An 18,164-nucleotide genomic window follows, 5' to 3' on the forward strand; every position below is an offset into this window, starting at 1 on the left:
ACCTTAATTATAAGCAAATACTTTGTGAGGCTGGTTAAAGACTACATCTGCAGCTTGCTACCACCCACACTGGACCCCCTACAACTCACCTACCGATGACGCCATAGCCACAGCACTACAGACCGTCCTCACTCACCTGGAGGAGAGGGATACTTTCATTAGAATGCTGTTCCTGGACTACAGTTCAGCATTTAACACCATAATTCCCTCCAGACTTGACAGGAAGCTCAGAGACCTCGGCCTGCACCCCACCTTGTGCAGCAGGATCCTAGACTTCCTATCAGATCACTGACAGGTGGTAAGGATGGGCTCCCTCACCTCTGCCCCTCTGACCCTCAACACAGATGCGCCCCAGGGTTGTGTTCTGAGTCCCCTCCTCTGCTCCCTTTACACCCACGACTGTACTGCCACACAGAGCTCCAATCTGCCGATCAAATTCGCAGATAACATGACATTGATCGGCCTTATTTCTAACAGTGACGAGACAACCTGCAGAGGAGAAGTTGACACCCTGACACAGTTGTACCAAGGAAGGAACCTATCCCGCAGTGTCCAAGAAACAAAAGAGCTGATTGTGGATTATAAGAGGAACGGAGGCAGGCTTGCCCTGATCAACATCAATGGGACTGCAGTTGAGAGAATGAATAGTTTCAAGTTCCTCGGTATACACATCACCGACGATCTCACCTGGACTCTGCATACTGCCTGTATAGCAAAAAAAAAGCACAACAGAGTCTCTCCCACCTCAGGCAACTGAAGAAGTTCGGTACGAGCCCCCAGATCCTCGAGACTTTCTAGAGGGATACCATTGAAAGCACCCTGACTAGCTGTATCACCTCCTGGTACGAGAGTGGTACAGACAGCCTAGTGCATCTGTGGGTGTGAACTTCTCTCCATTGTGGACATTAATAGCAGCAGGTGTAGAAGGAAGGCCTGGAAGATCATTGGGGACACAAGCCACCCCAACCATAAACTGTTTCAGCTGTTTCCATCTGGCAAACGGTGCCACAGCATTAAAGCCAGGACCAACAGACTAAAGGACAACTTCTTTCTACAAGCCATTAAACTTGTAAATGTCGTACATTTACAAGTCTAATGTACATTGCGATGGAGTCATAATGCAAAGACTTTTACTCACTCACGTTGTAGGATGGATGTAAATTTAAATAGACTCGATTCAATTAAATATATAGAGGTTTTTCCAGAGTAACTTGAAAATTTAAAACAAGGGAATTATCTCTTCTCCTTCCTGTACTCTGACTCATTATCATTTGAGATATGGCCTACTACAGTGGTATCATCTGCAAACAAGTTAAGTTGCAAGAAAAAGTTTGTATATCTTTGGAATTACCTTTTTTTTGCATTAGTTACTTATAAAATGTGGTCTGATCTTCATCTAAGTCACAATAATAGACAAGCACAATCTGCCTAAGCTAATAACACATTTTTTGAACATTGTTTAATCATTGACAGTCTAGACTGAAAAAAGTATGTGAACCCTTGTATTTAATAACTGGTAGAACCTCATTTAGCAGCAATAACCTCCACCAAGCATTTCCTGTAGCTGCTGATCAGACTTGCACAATGGTGAGGAAGAATTTTAGATCATTCCTCCTTTCAAAACTGTTTCAGTTCATTCAGTTCTGGGATACCTTACATGAACAGCCCTCTTCAAGTCATGCCACAGCATCTCAATTGGATTAAGGTCTGAACTCTGACTTTGCCATTCCAAAACACACATTTTCTTCTTTTTAAAGTATCCTGTTGCTGATTTACCCTTGTGTTTTCAGATCTTGTTGCATCATCCAACTTCTATTAAGCTTTAGGTGACAGATTGCTGTCCTGACATTCTCCTGTAAATTGTCTTGATACAATTTTGAATTTGTTTCCCTTAATGACTGCAAACTGTCCAGGCTCTGAGGCAGCAAAGCAGCCCCCAAACCATCATGATCCTTCCACCGTGCTTCACAGTTGGGATGAGGTTTTGGTGTTGGTGTGCAGTGCCCCTTTTCCTCCAAACATAGCGGCATGCATTTCTGTCAAAAAGTTCAACGTTTGTCTCATCTGTCCACAGAATATTGCCCCAGAAGTGTTGTGGAACATCCAGCTAGCCTTTTAGATAGATAGATAGATAGATACTTTATTCATCCCCATGGGGAAATTCAACTTTTTTTCCAATGTCCCATACACTTGTTGTAGCTAAACTACTTACATGCAATACTTAACTCAGTAAAAAAAATATGATATGCATCTAAATCACTATCTCAAAAAGCATTAATAATAGCTTTTAAAAAGTTCTTAAGTCCTGGCGGTAGAATTGTAAAGCCTAATGGCATTGGGGAGTATTGACCTCTTGACCTCTTCTTTTACATGCAGCAATGTTGTTTTTTATTGGAGAGCAGTGGTTTTCTCCTTGTTGTCCTTCCATGAACAGTTCTTGTTCAGTGTTCTTCTTATAGTGAACAGGGATTTTAGCGAGAGATTTCTGCAGGTCTTTTGCTGTTACCCTTGGGTTCTTTTTAACTTCCTTTAGCATTCATTGATTGGAACACCTGACTCTAAATAGCTTTTGCACACGGCATTACCCCAGAAGTTCACATACTTTGTTTGTATCTAGACTGTTTGTTTAAATGGTGTGCTCAGTATTGATCAGAAGAAGTACAACTGGTTGTATGCTATTAGTTTAGGCAGATTGTGTTTGTATATTATTGTGACTTGGATGAAGATCAGACCACATTTTATGAGTAATTAATGCAGAAAACCGGGTAATTGCAAAGGGTTCACAAATGTTTTCTTGCAACCGTAGATGAGTCAGAGCAGAATCTGTCCACGCAGTCAGAGGAGTGAGGACACAACCTTGTGAAGCACCAGTATTTAGAATAATCATGGTAGTGATGTTGCTGCCTTATCTTACTGTTTACAGGCTTTTGATTAGAAAGTCAAGGACCCAGTTGCAGAGGGAGGCTTTATCTCCCAGAGTCCAGAGATCTGTGATGAGCTTGCTTGGATTAATAGTATTGGAGGCAGAACTGTGGTTTAAAGAATAAGATATAAGATATATTGGAGTTTAAGATCAGAATCAGGTTTAATATCACTGGCATATTTCATGAAATTTGTTAACTTTGCAGCAGCATTACAATGTAATACATAATAATATGGAAAAAACGGTGAATTGCAGTAAGTGTGTGTGTATATATATGTGTATTAACTAGTTACCGGTAAGTAAGTAGTGCAAAGAAAAAACAAATAGCAAAGTAGTGAGGTTGTGTTCATGGGTTCAATGTCCATTCAGAAGGTGGATGGCAGTCAGGAAGAAGCTGATCCTGAATTGTTGGTTAAGATTAAATTGGTTAAGATTCACGATTCCAGCTTTAACAGGTAAGTTTTGAAGTTATAACAGTGGGCAAGTTATTTGAGTTTAAAGTGAAGTTGGAGTATGAGAGAGTGTGGTCCTCTGGTGGGTGGGTGATGTGAGCCTGTTTTGCACATGGGGATCCAGGACATGATTGCTGGCTAAAAAGTCTATTATTGCAATCAGAAAATTACAATGTGAAATGGGATAAATGGATTGGGCAAATGATTATGTTGATTGTGGATGTGTATTGGATGGTTGGGTTTGTTCAAGATTATTCAAGGTCGTTGCAAAAGACTTAGCATTGGCACAATTTGATATGAAAAGAATCACTGCAGATTGTGCATATTTGTTGAATTCTGCAAGATTCCTGACTTGATCAGAGGGAAGTTAGTCAGTCTATTTTTTTTGCCTGGAAAAGATCTGAGAGAATTTGGAGATTGTTAGTGGTTAGTGAAGAACCCTAGAAGAGTCACTCCGGTTTTGGGTTTTAATGATCAGAAGAACAAATTTATATGAACACAATTGCTTAATTTATTGACCTTTATTTTGTAAAGCTGAGAGCAAAATGGTGGCTGACAACTGCCTTGCTACGGCTAACTGGTTTAAATGACTAATTTGCATAGACGGTATTAGATACAGGAATAATTGTGAAGTTCAAGTGAGTATTGCTATTGACTTCTTCCATTCAAGGTAATATTGGTGGTCAGCATAGCTTTCAGACTTGGGTCAATACTACTTACCGTGTCGTCCGCTGTACCATGGATCTTTTTGGAATTTGCCTTGATTCCTCCCAAGTTCTGCATTTGATTCTTAGAAATATCCACCACAACATTGATTTATGTAAGGTAATGAATAAATTTTGACAATAAAATAATTTGTAATTGACTATCTAGTTTTAAATATTTCTGTTCTGTGAACTTCAAAGTGATGGATTATCGGCACTCAAATAATTTAACATCTCACCCTGTTCTGTTTCGATTATTACACCTTCACTGACTACTGCAATTTACCATTTCTGAGTTAAGCATTTTTATTTTTAGCCCCTGTCTAATTTCATTGCACTGTTATGATGTAGAAAATTTTCATCCAATTGATCTGGAAACAATTGCATCTTGAATAGCTTTAGAATATAATGAATATGAAAATATCTTTTGAATATCCTGGCAAACTCTGTCAAGGCTCATTTTGAATTCTACCACAGTTCTTGGATGCAACTTAGTTGACGATTTTATTGAATTTGTTTACATTTGTAATCAATCTTCTGTTTTTACAAAGCAAGTGAAATATTTGGAGATTCAGGCATTACTGAATGTAGTTTCCCTTTGGTGGTGTTGGACAAACTAAATGAAGGGATTTTGTCACAACCTTGTGCCAGGGCTGCCCTCGCATTAGAACTAAGACCACTTTAATTTCAGTGAGCATTGGGAGGCAAAGGGGAAAATAATTCTCTCTTCAATATTTTTATTTTTTTATTTTTGTGTGCTTTCAAACTAGGCTTGTGTATATTTAAAAAATATTATCTTTAATTGATTTGTTTACTTCATTTGAGATAAGTTTTAAATATCTCAATGTTAAGAGCTGGGAAAGAACCTATCCACTCCTTATTGCTGATGGGCAATTTCTGGAGTGCTAGCTCACAATCTGAGGCTAAGTAGCCATCCAGGACATGCTATGGAACTCTGGAGTGTAGATATCCTGTGAGTCTGGGCTCCACACCTAAGTACAGGTAAGTGCACATTCTGCAGACTCGGCATCAGATCTGGTGTAGCATGGTCCTGTTTAGTTTTTAGTGTGTGTTCATATCCCTGGGGTGTGGGAGAAGAAAGGTCATAATGTACAGTTGTGATGTGTTGGGCTGAAAAAGGGATATAATTGAGTATGTATTGATCATCTGGGCTCGCAAGAAAATGGGTCAAAAGGTTCAAAAGTTCATTTGTTATCAAAGTATGCATGCAGCATACAAAGTATACAACTCTGAGATTCGTCTTCTCCAGATAGCCATGAAACAAAGACAAAACATGGAAGTCAGTTCAGAGAGAAACAGCAGACCAACCCCCCTGCATAAAAAATAATGGCAACAGGATCATCGACCCTTAAACTCTCCTGTCCCCACATGGAACACAGGTCTGGTTGCTTGGTTGGATCTGATAAGTTGGGCTGAATGGCCTGTTTATATGCAGTAATATGACTTTTATGTGTGGCATTACAATTCCAAAGCTTAAATTTATAGTATTGCAACAGAATGCTTGCCAGATTGGTTAGTGAGACAGAGCCACTTGACCAAGCTCAATTTTAAATATATAATTATACTCACTGGATTAACATATATCATTGTGGGCATGTAAAATAACACCTTAGTGTGAATTTCAATTTATATAGTGTTGAACCAGTGAACTCTGATATTGTATATTTTATCTATGAATGCACAAATAATGTAATTTGTGACATTGATTTGTGAAGCTTGAGACAATTACATGAACAGAAGGCATTACAAGCTCAAGATGAAAATCTGTAGCTGTAAATGGTATGCCGACACCAGGGACATGACATTTCTTACTGACAAGATCATATCATACCTTGAAGTTATTTACTTATTCTCTAAGTTTGAGATATGATCACACTGGAGCTGGCAACTTTATGACTGTCTGTGAGATCCATGATTTCTGATTGCTAATGTGGACAGTAACATGCTTAATTAGTTATAATCATAATCAGAAAATGTTGTTCTCAGTCTTAGTAGGATACCCCATATGTAACACTGTTTGGATTGTCTGTTCACAATATTCAACATCTTGAAATTCCAACGTAGTGCCAGTATTTCCGTTCCTTCCAGTTAAGCCATTGTATCTCTCTTCCCGCGTGAACTACTTTGCAAGAATAGAAGGCACTGAGTCGTGTGACAATATTGGCACCAGGCAAAAAACACCAAAATGCCAATTCATATGTGAACCACAAATATATGACAACAAACTGTCCCACCTTTGGAAACATAGAGGCTGTGTCTGATCTTGTGCTTGCATGTGGTTTTTCCACGTGGAATTGTTTGAGAACTTTTAAGGAGCGCGGCTTCCAAGCAGAAACCAAGAACTTGAACTTTGTTACAGCAGACCCAAATGAATGCTTGGCACTGGATTTGCTAATGAAGACACCTTAACTGTAGTTTCTTGAAGAAAATTGCTTGAAATATTGTTTACATATATAGAGCTTGAACTTTTAATACTTTATACTGAGTACAGAGGACAGTCAATGCTGTTGTCTCACAGCTGCATATTCATGAGTTTACTCCTGACTTCAGTATGTGTTTGGAGCTTTCTCTGTAAGTGTATGAGTTCCAGTAAGATGGTGACTCATTCGGATGCAGCCTTTTGGGGACCAACCAAAGGTGTATTTTTTCTTTGTTAAATGTCTTTTTTACAATACCAAGACAATGCTGGACTCCAAGAACTTTGGGTTACTGCAGGTCTGCCCCATCAGTGAGCCGCTCTTCAGCGGAGGTGCTGGACTGGGTGCACAAAATGTTGTTGCCTGCTACAGGAAGTCACTGAAGTTGGTGGACGAAGGTAGCATGCAGTGTAACTGTAGGTGATTGTCCTGAACGTTTCTCTTGCAATCGCAAGACCCTGTTGGGCATTGATAATGTAAGATGCCACCAGCCCGTTTATCGTGTTTGGTGGTGCGACAGGTGGCTGGGGTGCTGCAAGGCCTCGGTCGTATCAAGGACTGGGCCTCAAGCCGTGGGCTTTCCTGGTGTTGCAGTCCAGAAGAGGGGATGCTGGAAGTTGGTATAGTACCTTGTCCATGCTTGGTTGGGGCTGGTCCTCTCATGTTGGTGCTGCTCTCCAGGCTGGATTATGTGCGTCTGCACACTGCTGGGAACTGTACCATTAATTTACAGGATATGACCCTCAGGGACTTGGGCTATATATATGTTTTTTTTTGCTCGTTATTTTGAACGTGCTGTGTACATTTTGCACCTTCGCCCCTGAGGAAGGCTGTTTTGCTCAGTTGTATTCATGTATGTATGGTTGAATGATAATTAAACTTGAATTTGATTTTTGAATTTTATTTGAGTTTCTTCTTGGTGGTTGCTTTCCTTCTAAAAACATGCTGGTAGGTTAATTTACTCTAAATCTACAGTAAGGTTCATGGAAAGCTGCCTCGTTACTGCCAATAGAACCAAAAGAAATTGGTGTGTTTATGAGGGCTGCAGGAAAGTAAGGAGAATGGGATTAGGATTAGTGGGATGTTGTACTGGGAGCTGGCATGGATGTGATAGGCCAATTAGCCATCCCCTTCTGCCATAGAAAGTTCATCTTTCCCATCATCAACTTTTATCTTCTCCCATTCCCACCAATGCTTTGCAGTCTTCAGAGGAACTTGGAAGTGTAGCCTCAGTTATAATGCAAGAAACACAGCAGCCAACTTGTGTGCAGCAAGTTCCCACAGTAATATGCTAATAGTCTACTAATCATGTGAGAACGGAGTCTGGAAGATGCATCTTATTTATGGTGTGAAATCATAGAGTTTTATTCAATTATTCCAAAAGATTAGAAGTGGGAAATGGATGTTGCAAAGAATTCTTTATTAAGATTGGTAAATTTATAGGCAAAATCATGGTGTTCATTGCATTAATATTCACTTGTACTTTAAACATTGGGGATATGGGCTAGCAATGAACTTTAAAGAACTGTGACTTTTTAAAATCTATTTAATGAACAGTGAATTTATGAAGTCAGGGTTTGAGGACTATGAATGCAAATCATTCTAATGCTGGTCCAACAATGGGGTAGTGTTTCAGACTCGTGTATACTCCATATATCGTTCTCAGCAGCAGAAGGCTGCTGTTTTTAAGCACCGTGTTGCTCTCAATAGTTTGGCATCTGAAGGCTTTTTCCAAAATCTATTTTGGAAAGGGAGAAATCAGCTGGAATACCAGGACTGAAATCTGAAGTTAGTTTGCAGCAAAAGAGCTTCAAAAGGTTGTAAACTTAGCCAGCCCCATCATGGCACTAGCCTCTCCACCATCTCAGGCAAATATCAAACATTAGATAGATAGATAGATAGATTGATAGATAGATAGATAGATACTTTATTCATCCCCATGGGGAAATTCAACTTTTTTCCAATGTCCCATACACTTGTTGTAGCAAAACTAATTACATACAATACTTAACTCAGTAAAAAATATGATATGCATCTAAATCACTATCTCAAAAAGCATTAATAATAGCTTTTAAAAAGTTCTTAAGTCCTGGCGGTAGAATTGTAAAGCCTAATGGCATTGGGGAGTATTGACCTCTTCATCCTGTCTGAGGAGCATTGCATCGATAGTAACCTGTCGCTGAAACTGCTTCTCTGTCTCTGGATGGTGCTATGTAGAGGATGTTCAGAGTTATCCATAATTGACCGTAGCCTACTCAGCGCCCTTCGCTCAGGGTCATTATTATGGACCCTCACCATCCAGGACATGCCCTCTTCTGAATATTACCATTAGTGAGGAGGTACAGGAGCATGAAGACATCCACTCAAAGATTCAAAGTACATTTATTATCCAAGTTTGTATGCAGTATGCAATCTTTCCACAGTCAGCCATGAAACAGAAACGCCATGGAACCTATTCAAAGAAAACATCAAACACCTAACACACAAAACAAAAATTGTGCAAACAGCAAAAATTGAGTGAAAAACGCAGAGTATAAAACATTAAACTGCAGAGTCATTGAAACAGGCTGGGGATGCTCAGTTTAGTTCAGTTCAGTTCAATTTAATTCTGTGACGTTTGTTAACTGCAAGTCGCACAGTCAGTCCAACCTGATCAAAATCGCAATTTAAAAAAAGGAATAACAGAAACCAGAAGCGCACTCAACATGAACTGCGGAGTCCAATCCACAAACTGCATTGATTGAACCTTGCCCAAGACCCCAGACACAATCCTCCGGCAGCACTGAGCAAGAAGGAGAGAGAGAGACCAGTCAGACACAGACACCTTCTTCTGGCAGCAGTGAGCAAGGGAGGGAGGGAGGGGGAGAGAGAGAGAGAGAGCGTCAAATACAGGCAGACGGTGCTGAACGACTGCTCACCTTCCCCTCTGGTCCTCGTTCTTGCTTGACGCTTTGATCGGGAAGAAATGATGTCAATCACGGGTTTGCAGTCAGTCTCCAGGCCACACGCCCCACTCCAAACCTCACCGAACTCCCTCAGAGACAGCAAACAGCCAGATTGCTTCCAATGTTTTCGTTGCAGCATCTTCCCCTCTACCATCAGATTTCTAAATGTTCTATGAACCCGTGAACACTTGCTCCTTATCCCTCTTTTGAAATATTTATTTATAATGTAACACAGTAATTTATGCCTGCATTGTACTGCTGCCACAAACAACAAATTTTGTGACTTATGTTAGTGACAGTAAACCTACGGTAATTCAGACTCTGAAAGGCATGAGTTCAGGGTAATGAGGGCAAGGTTCAGGGATAGACCTCATTGGAAATGACTACTCTTATTTCAGAGCTTGTATTGTGAGCCTGTCAAACTTTAAGGTAGAAGATTTTTTTTAAATGAACACTTCCAGGCACCTTACATTGAAATGGGTAGGTAAGTAGCGAGGGAGGCATACAATCTGCTCAATTTACAGTAAACCTTTAACCTTCACGGGAATACATTCCACTAATGGCTGAACACCATAAGTAACATTTGTATCATAGTATGGAAGTCAAAAGCAAAATTTAAGTACTGTAGCACATACAAAATGCTGGAGGAGCTCAGCAGGTCAGGCAGCATCTATGGAAATGAATAAACAGTTGATGCTTTGGGCCGAAACCCTTCTTCAGGACTGGAAAGGAAGGGGGAAGATGCCAGAATAAAGAGATAGTGGGGGAGGGGAAGGTGGACTAGCTGGAAGGTGACAGGTAAAGCCAGGTAGGTTAGAAAGATCAAGGGCTGGAGAAGAAAGAATCTGATAGGAGAGGAGAGTGGACCATTGGAGAAGGGGAAGGATGAGGGGCACCAGGGGAAGGTGATAGGCAGGTGAGGAGAAGAGGCCACAGTGGGGAATAAAAGACGAGGTAAGAGGGAAGGAGAAAAATGTTACCGGAAGGAGAAATCGATGTTTATGCCATCACTTTGGAGGCTATCCAGACTGAATATGAGGTGTTGGTCCTCAATCCTAAGACCTTATTGCGGCAAAAGAGGAAGCCATGGACTGACATGTCCGTGTAGCCTCCACACAGGCCTCTTTCTGCCTGTCATCTCCCCTTGTTGTCCCTCCTCTTTCCCTTTCTCCCAAAGTCCACTCTCCTCTCCTATCAGATTCCTTCTTCATCAGCCCTTTACTTTTACCCACTCACCTGGCTTCACCTATCATCTTCTAGCTATCCTCCTTCTCCTACCCCCCCTCCTTTTTTTATTCAAGCGCTGTCCCGCTTCCTTTCCAGTCCTGAAGAAGGGTCTCGTCCTGAAACATTGACAGTTTGTTAATTACCAAAGATGCTGTCTGTCCTGTTCAGATCCTCCAGCACTTTGTGCCTGTTGCTTTGGATTTCCATCATCTGCAGAATCTCTTGTGATTATACACTCTATGTATGTAAAGCGTAATAATGTCACACTTAATATTTACTGATAATAAAACAACTGCTAAAGCTTGTATTGTTCTGGTAACTTTACTGTTTGGTGTTTGTAGTGACCAGCTGCTGCAGGTAGTGAGAGAACTAGCTAGTCAACTTTCTCTGAGTAATAAAGCAGTAAAAATAAAGTATATCATTCTTGTTCTGACAAAGCAAAAGCATCCATTGCATCAATCCAACCTCCATTATTGATAGAAATGCTTTATTTGGGGTGGGTTCTTGTTACTTAATTTTTATAGATACATATTTCTTGTTGTAATTTAGAGTATATTTTATCTATTGCATTGTACTGCTGCCGCAAAATAACATTTTACGACATACAGGTATGATGGGAATAATAAACCTGATTTTGATTGTAGAAAGCATTCTGTCCGGTTGCATTTCAGCTTGCTGCCCAAGACCACTAGAAATTGCAGGTGAGATACTGGAGGTTTGGAGGATGTTAACCACTGCTTGTGATTGGCTCTAAAAATAAACCAGGAAATTAAAGTCCTGTGAACCTGATATCAGTAGTGGGGAAATTATTGAAAGGTATTCTGAGGGACCGGATATATGAGTATTTGGATAGATATGGACTAGGGATAGTCAGCATGGCATTGTATGTGGTAGTTCGCGTCTAGCTAATCTTATAGAGGTTTTTGAGGAATTTACTGGGAAAGTTGATGAAGGTAAGGCAATGGATGTTGTCTACATGAACTTTAGCAAGGTATTTTACGGGTCCTGCATGAGAGGTTGATCAAGAAAGTTCAGCCGTCCGGCATTCAAGATGAAGTAGTAAATTGCATTAAATATTGGCTTTGTGGGAGAAGCCAGAGAGTGGTACTAGACACCTCTTTGATTGAAGGCCTGTGACTAGTGGATTGCCACGGTGATCGGTGTTGGATCTGTTATTGTTTGTCATCTACATCAATGATCTGCATGATAATATGGTTCACTGGATCAGCAAGTCTCTAGATGACACCAAGTTTGGGGGTGTGCTGGACAGTGAGGAAGACTATCAGAGCTTGCAGTGGGATCTAGACCTGCTAGAATAATGGGCTGAAAAATGAGAATACATCCCAGGCCATTGTGCAAACCAGCCTCCCCTCCATTAACTTTGTCAATGCCTGCTACATTGGAAAGCAGTGAACATAGTCAAGGACCCCTCCCACCTTAGTCATTCTCTCTTCTCCACTTTCCCATAGGGCAGAAGGTATAAAAACTTGAGAGCATGAACCATCCATATGCTAAAAGGTGTACTCTTGAACTCCCAATCTCCACATCATAATCCTCACAGCTTCATTTCTCTCACAGTGTAGCTCATGATTACCTCAGGGTGGAGGAGCAACACCTTGTAATCCATCTGGATACCCTCCAACCTGATGGCATGAGTACTAATTTCTCCTTCCAGTGAACATATTACCCCCCTCCATCCCTTTATTCCCCATTCGGACCTTTCACTTCTTCTCACCTGCCTATTACTTCCCCTGGGTACCCTCCTCCTTCCCTTTCTGCTATTGTCCACTCTCCTATCAGATTCTTTCCCACCCATCTGGCTTCACCTGTCACTATCCAACTAGCCTTTTTTCCCTCCCCCTCCCATTTTTTTATTCAGACATCTTCCCCTTCCTTCTCAGTTTGGAAGAAGGGTCTCGGCCCAAAACGTCAACTGTTTACTCTTTTCCAAAGATGCTGCCTGGCCTGCTGAGTTCCTCTGACATTTTTGTGATGATCTTTCACTTCATTGTTTAACTGTGCTGCACTTTCTCTGCAGCTGCCGCACTTTATTTTGCATTGTTACTGTTTTACCTTGTTCTACCTCAGTGATTTGACCGGTATGAGCAATATGCAATGCAAGCTTTTCACTGTATCTTGGTACGTTTGATAATAATAAACCAATTCCAATTCTAATACCCGCACTGTACTCTCTGCAATTGCAATACTATAATCTGCATTCTGTTTTCTTTGAGCTACCTCAGAGAGCAAAGGTAGTGAGGTTGTGTTCATGGGTTCATTGACTGTTCAGGAATCTGAGAGTGGAGGGGAAGAAGCTGTTCCCCAAGCATTGAGTGTGTGTGCCTTCAGGCTGCTGTACCTCCTGTGAGATGGTAGTATTGAGAAGAGGGCATGTCATTTGTGGTGGGGGTCCCTAATGATGGTGCATCAATAAAAATTGGTCATCAGGGTATTTTCCTTACCCTTCTAAGGCAGAAGAGGTGCTGGTGTGCTTTTTCTCTGGCCATAGTGTCTACATGCCTGGACCAAGACACATTCTTGGAGATACTTACATCTCAGAACTTGAAGCTCTCGACTGTCTTCACCTCAGCACCATTGATACAGACAGGGGCATGTATTCCACCCCGCTTCTTGAAGTCATTTACCAGCTCATTTATGTCCATGGTGAGCTCTACCATGAATTTGTGAGATAGTTTATGTTAAGGGGTGGCTGTACATGATATGACTGTGTCAGTCTAATCTAACCCGCAAGCTTTCTTCTATATACCTGTGTTTTTTTTCACTGCAGCCACTCCACTTGCTTTTTGAAACTGCTCTTGCAGAAATGCCATTGCACTTGAGGGCTGTCAAAGCTTAGAAATTCTCTATTACTTTCCCTGATATTGAGAATATCCAATTTATTTGAAACTGCAGGATATGATTAATGCGCTGGAATGTCTGCAGAGAAACACTGCATGAGTGGGAATGGACTGCCAGGCAACAGTTTTATTATATTTACTCTCTTAAATTGCTGCTGTCATAAGCAGTGTCACTTGTTCATTGCTTGGTTGTTATCAAATATTAGCTGAATTCATCGTCGGCTTCATTTCAAGGGCAGGGAAGCCGCATGAGAAAGTCAGGTTAGTGTAAAGTGCCTTTTGGCTTCTTGAGATGTTTGGTAATCCAGGCCACAAATGGATACAGGGATATAAGAGATTCTACAGAATGGATGCTGGAAATTCACAGTAACACACACAAAACACTGGAGGGGTTCAGCAGGTCAGGCAGCATCTAGGAGAGGAGTAAAGAACCAATGTTTCGGGTTGAGACAGTTCATCAGGAATAGTAAGGAAGAAGGAAGAAGTCAGAATCTGGACGTGGTGATGTAAGAACAAAGATATTTTTTTCAATATTGTCTCCTCCTCCAAAAGATAAAATTACTGTCTAATTGTTTTTATGCCTTTACTTTTATAATTCTATGATATGGAGCAGGAGTTGTTATTCAGTACTCTGTTCTTCCAGTAGATAAATTATTCATACTTCCATAAGTTTCTTTTTACTTTATTTGCTTGCCATATACTCAATACTCTGATATCTTAGCACCCAACCTACATTCCTGTGAGCTGGAATACTAATGGAATCAATGTGCAACAGTCAAATGATTGTTTTATACATAGAAATCCATTACTGTCTGCGCTGCTATGCCAGGAAGATCAGAATCAGAATCAGGTTTATTGTCACCAGCATAGGTCATGAAATTAGTTAATTTGGCAGCAGCAGTTCGATGCAATACATAATATAGAAGAAGAGGAAAAAATAAATGGGTAAATCAGTTACAGTATATGTACATTGAATAGTTTAAAAATAGTGCAAAAAAACAAATATATTAAGAAAGTGAGATAGCGTTCATGGGTTCAATGTCCATTTAGGAATCGGATGGCAGAGGGGAAGAAGCTGTTCCTGAATCACTGAGTGTGTTCCTTCAGGCTTTTGTACCTCAAACCTGAGAAAAGGGCATGTCTGGTGCTGGGGATCCTTAATAATGGACACTACCCTTCTGAGACACTGCTACTTGAAGGTGTCCTGGGTCCTGTGCAGTAGCGCTCCCCCCACCAATACCAGACAGTGATGCAGTCTGTCAGAATGCTCTCCATTGTACATCTATAGAAGTTTTTGAGTGTTAGTGAATGTCTTCAAACTCCTAATGAAGTATAGTCGCTGTCTTGCCTTCTTTATAGCTGCAATGTTATTTTGGGACCAGGTTAGGTCCTCAGAGATCTTGACACCCGGGAACTTGAAACTGCTCACTCTGTCCACTTCTGATCCCTTGTCTTATGCTTCCTGAAGTCCACAATCAGTTCCTTTGTCTTCCCGACATTGAGTGTAAGGTTCTTGGCACTTATCGAGCGATTGTGATGATATTGAATGAACGCATTCGTGAGTGCTAAGCTTACGTCAAGATTTTAAGCCTCATCTGGTAGAGGTAGTTAGGAGTACCCTAATTTTAGGGAGATTATACTGTATCAACCTACACTTCAAAGACTAGTTTACTTCACTTATGTGTCTTCCTGAAGCACTATTTCGAGCGATGGGTGCCCCACTCCAACCAAGGAGAAGATACTTACAGCTAAAGAAGATGACAAAGCATAGTTTATTTTTAAGTGAAGTACATTTAGTTTCTGAGAAGTAATTTTTGACATAATCATAACTTACAAAGATTTCCAAACAAAAGTACCATTCTTGCAAACTAGAAAGATATACCAAAGAATGCACAATCCAAGGCTAAGGAATAAATTAGCCTTAGTATCTTCTCATTGTCACACCTACCAACCCTTCTAAAATTTATACTGTTTTTCTATTAATTGGCATTAATGGTATATGATGTTTCTCAACTACTTTATTTGGCCAGGTGGATGGAGTGTTGAAATAGGCCAGTGTGGACCCTGTTGTTTTTTGTCACTGGGTCATAGTTTAACTAGGCCACCATGAACCCCATTGTTTATCGTGCTTAAATGAAAAGGATGAGCAAAGTGTACTGGTTAGAGGTCAAGAGGGTGAGCAAAGGATATTAATAGAGGTTGGATAACAAATATTTTGAATGTTGAGCACTTTCTGCTGGTGTGCTGAGTAGGAGTTTACCTCTGAACAACAAACGCTGATTCTTGGACAGTTTCTGCTAAAAATAACTGAAGTTAGCAAAACGCCCTTTTGGGCTTGGAAGGTGAATATCCAGTACCCAGTGAATCGCACACAGATTGGTGTGGAGAGACTGCTTTTGAGAGAGGACCATAGGCAAGTTGTGTGGTCCCTCAGCATCGAGTTGTGGACTGTGACCGTAGACTGGCAGCTGCTGTTTCAGGTTCTGACAGACTGCCTGGACCCTGTGGTCTCTGTCCTCACTCCTGCGGGATGCAGTGTGTTTGATGATGATTGCTGCCCTTTCAGTTGTTGCATCCAAACAAAGACGAGAGCAGCCAACAGCTGGAGGTGGTGACATGACCATGGTATTGAGGTGGTCTGCCACACATGCTACTACAGTACATAATTGAGGACTTCTACTACTGAGGGACTTTACTACAATAATTAAGGGGCTTCCTCACCAAAACTGGCCTCTCCCTCCCCAGTAGCTCAATTTGCATCCATTGGGAAGGTTTACAGCTAAGCACCAGTTTCATCCCATCAATCTTGTGCTGCTAGGTAGGGTAACAGTGGTGTAACATTACTACTTTGCAAGTGACCCAGGTTCAACTCTGCCACTGTCTGTAAGGACATTCTCCATGTGATTGTGTGGACTTCCTCCGAGTGCTCCAGTTTCCTCCCACATTCCAAAGACACTGGCCACATGAGCGTATTTGGGTGGCACAGGTCATTGGGCCTGAAGATGTATCTACCATGCCGTATTTCTGAATCTAAATATAAAATCTGCTTTTGAGTCTGGCTTCCAAGGTAAAAAAAAGTGTCTAATATACCTTGACTGTTTTACAACTTAATATGCATTGAATACTGACTAAATTTATTCCAGTACGCAATTGGACCAAAACTGTGCTCTCCTCTTGAGTCATAATTTATTCTGTAGATGTCACAACAGGGGAAGGATATAGTATTGTAAAACATGTGCAGCTAAGGTGTTGTTAACATTTATCGTGATTCTGTTCTAGACGGAGCAAATAAAAAGGGCAAATAAACTCTTCACAAGCGATTGCATATTCCTGAGGAAAACCCTGCTTATCCCGGTCATATCAGAGAAGGGGTCTCTGTTTAATGGACTGAACTCATTGGACTCTCCTGAGAATGAGACGTATGCTTTCAGTAATGAGAGGCCGCTGAATATAGAGGAAGAAAGCTCTTCGTCTCCGAGTCCAGAAGATCCCGACACTAGGCCCATCCAGCCTGAGGAACTTTCTGCTAAAGACTACTTGCAAAGACTGGATTTGCAGATTAAACTGTCAACGCAAGCGGCTGCTAAAACAATACAGGAGGACGAATATGGGTAATTGTCTTTTAAGTAGTAGCATAATATATGTATAACTGGACTGCAGTTATTTTGATGTTATCCCTTGTATAGATGTTAGAAATAAGCTGTTGAAATATTTTGTAAATGATATGTTTTAGGCTCTAGTAGAGAAAATTCTTATATTTTTAACATGTCATGCTATGTAGTAATATATCCCTTGGCCATTGATTATTAGTAATATGTTCAGCACAGAACCATATTTAATAGAGGATGTTACTGAAATGATTTTTGTTGCCTTTTCATTTTTCAAAAAGCATATCAAAGCTATTTAATACAGATGTTAATAGTTGACCTTTTAGATGTTCAGTGACATTGAAGATGACATTTTCAAATAATTGGTTAAATTAGTATTTGTTTAAGCCAGACTACAAATAAGTCAACAATGAGGATTATGGAAACAAGAATGGGACATTTTGCATTTTCACTGAAATTTAGCCAATTGATGGAAGTCCTTACACCCACCTGTACTGCAGATCAATACTTTTAGTTAAGAAGAATCTTCTCTCCAAGGTGAAGGGTTTGAAAGGGTAAAGGGATAAAAAAAATGATGCCTTGGCTTTGATTGTTGAGAAGCAAACAGCTGCAAATATTGAAAATCTGAAATAAAAGGTCTTTGTTTTCCCTTCACGCACGCTGCCTAACCTCTTGAACATTTTCTGCTTTACAGAGTATAGGCAATCTGTACCATCCTTTTCATGTTAAGAGGATCAGATATAAACTTTGTTTCTTAAGTAAAAAGGTTTTTACTTAATTTGTTAACGCTGGCCCACCCTTTTGGTTGTTAACAGTATTTCCTATCTACCAATTATATATAATTATTTTGTTGAGCAGTACATATATTTTAGGATTAATATTTCATTACTATGGAAATGAGGTTGTCAATGCTGGGAAAAGACCTAGAAAAATATGAAAATATTTTCTTTCCCCACTTTTCCTGCTACTTCCTTCTCATCCCAATAGGTCCTATAGTTTGAATAAGGAT

At 40.5% G+C, this 18,164-nt stretch overlaps 1 protein-coding gene across 1 annotated transcript in view; it reads left to right on the forward strand.

The window, feature by feature from the left end:
- The window catches only part of lysmd2 (LysM, putative peptidoglycan-binding, domain containing 2), a 55,829-nt gene that overhangs the window by 19,455 nt on the left and 18,210 nt on the right, over nucleotides 1-18,164 (forward strand). The window contains exon 2 of the mRNA XM_073033150.1: nucleotides 16,827-17,158. Coding sequence (XP_072889251.1) covers nucleotides 16,827-17,158 — 332 coding nt within the window. The remainder of the gene's footprint in view (nucleotides 1-16,826; nucleotides 17,159-18,164) is intronic.

Source organism: Hemitrygon akajei, chromosome 30 (assembly GCF_048418815.1).
Source record: "Hemitrygon akajei chromosome 30, sHemAka1.3, whole genome shotgun sequence".
Taxonomy (NCBI): Eukaryota; Metazoa; Chordata; class Chondrichthyes; order Myliobatiformes; family Dasyatidae; genus Hemitrygon; species Hemitrygon akajei.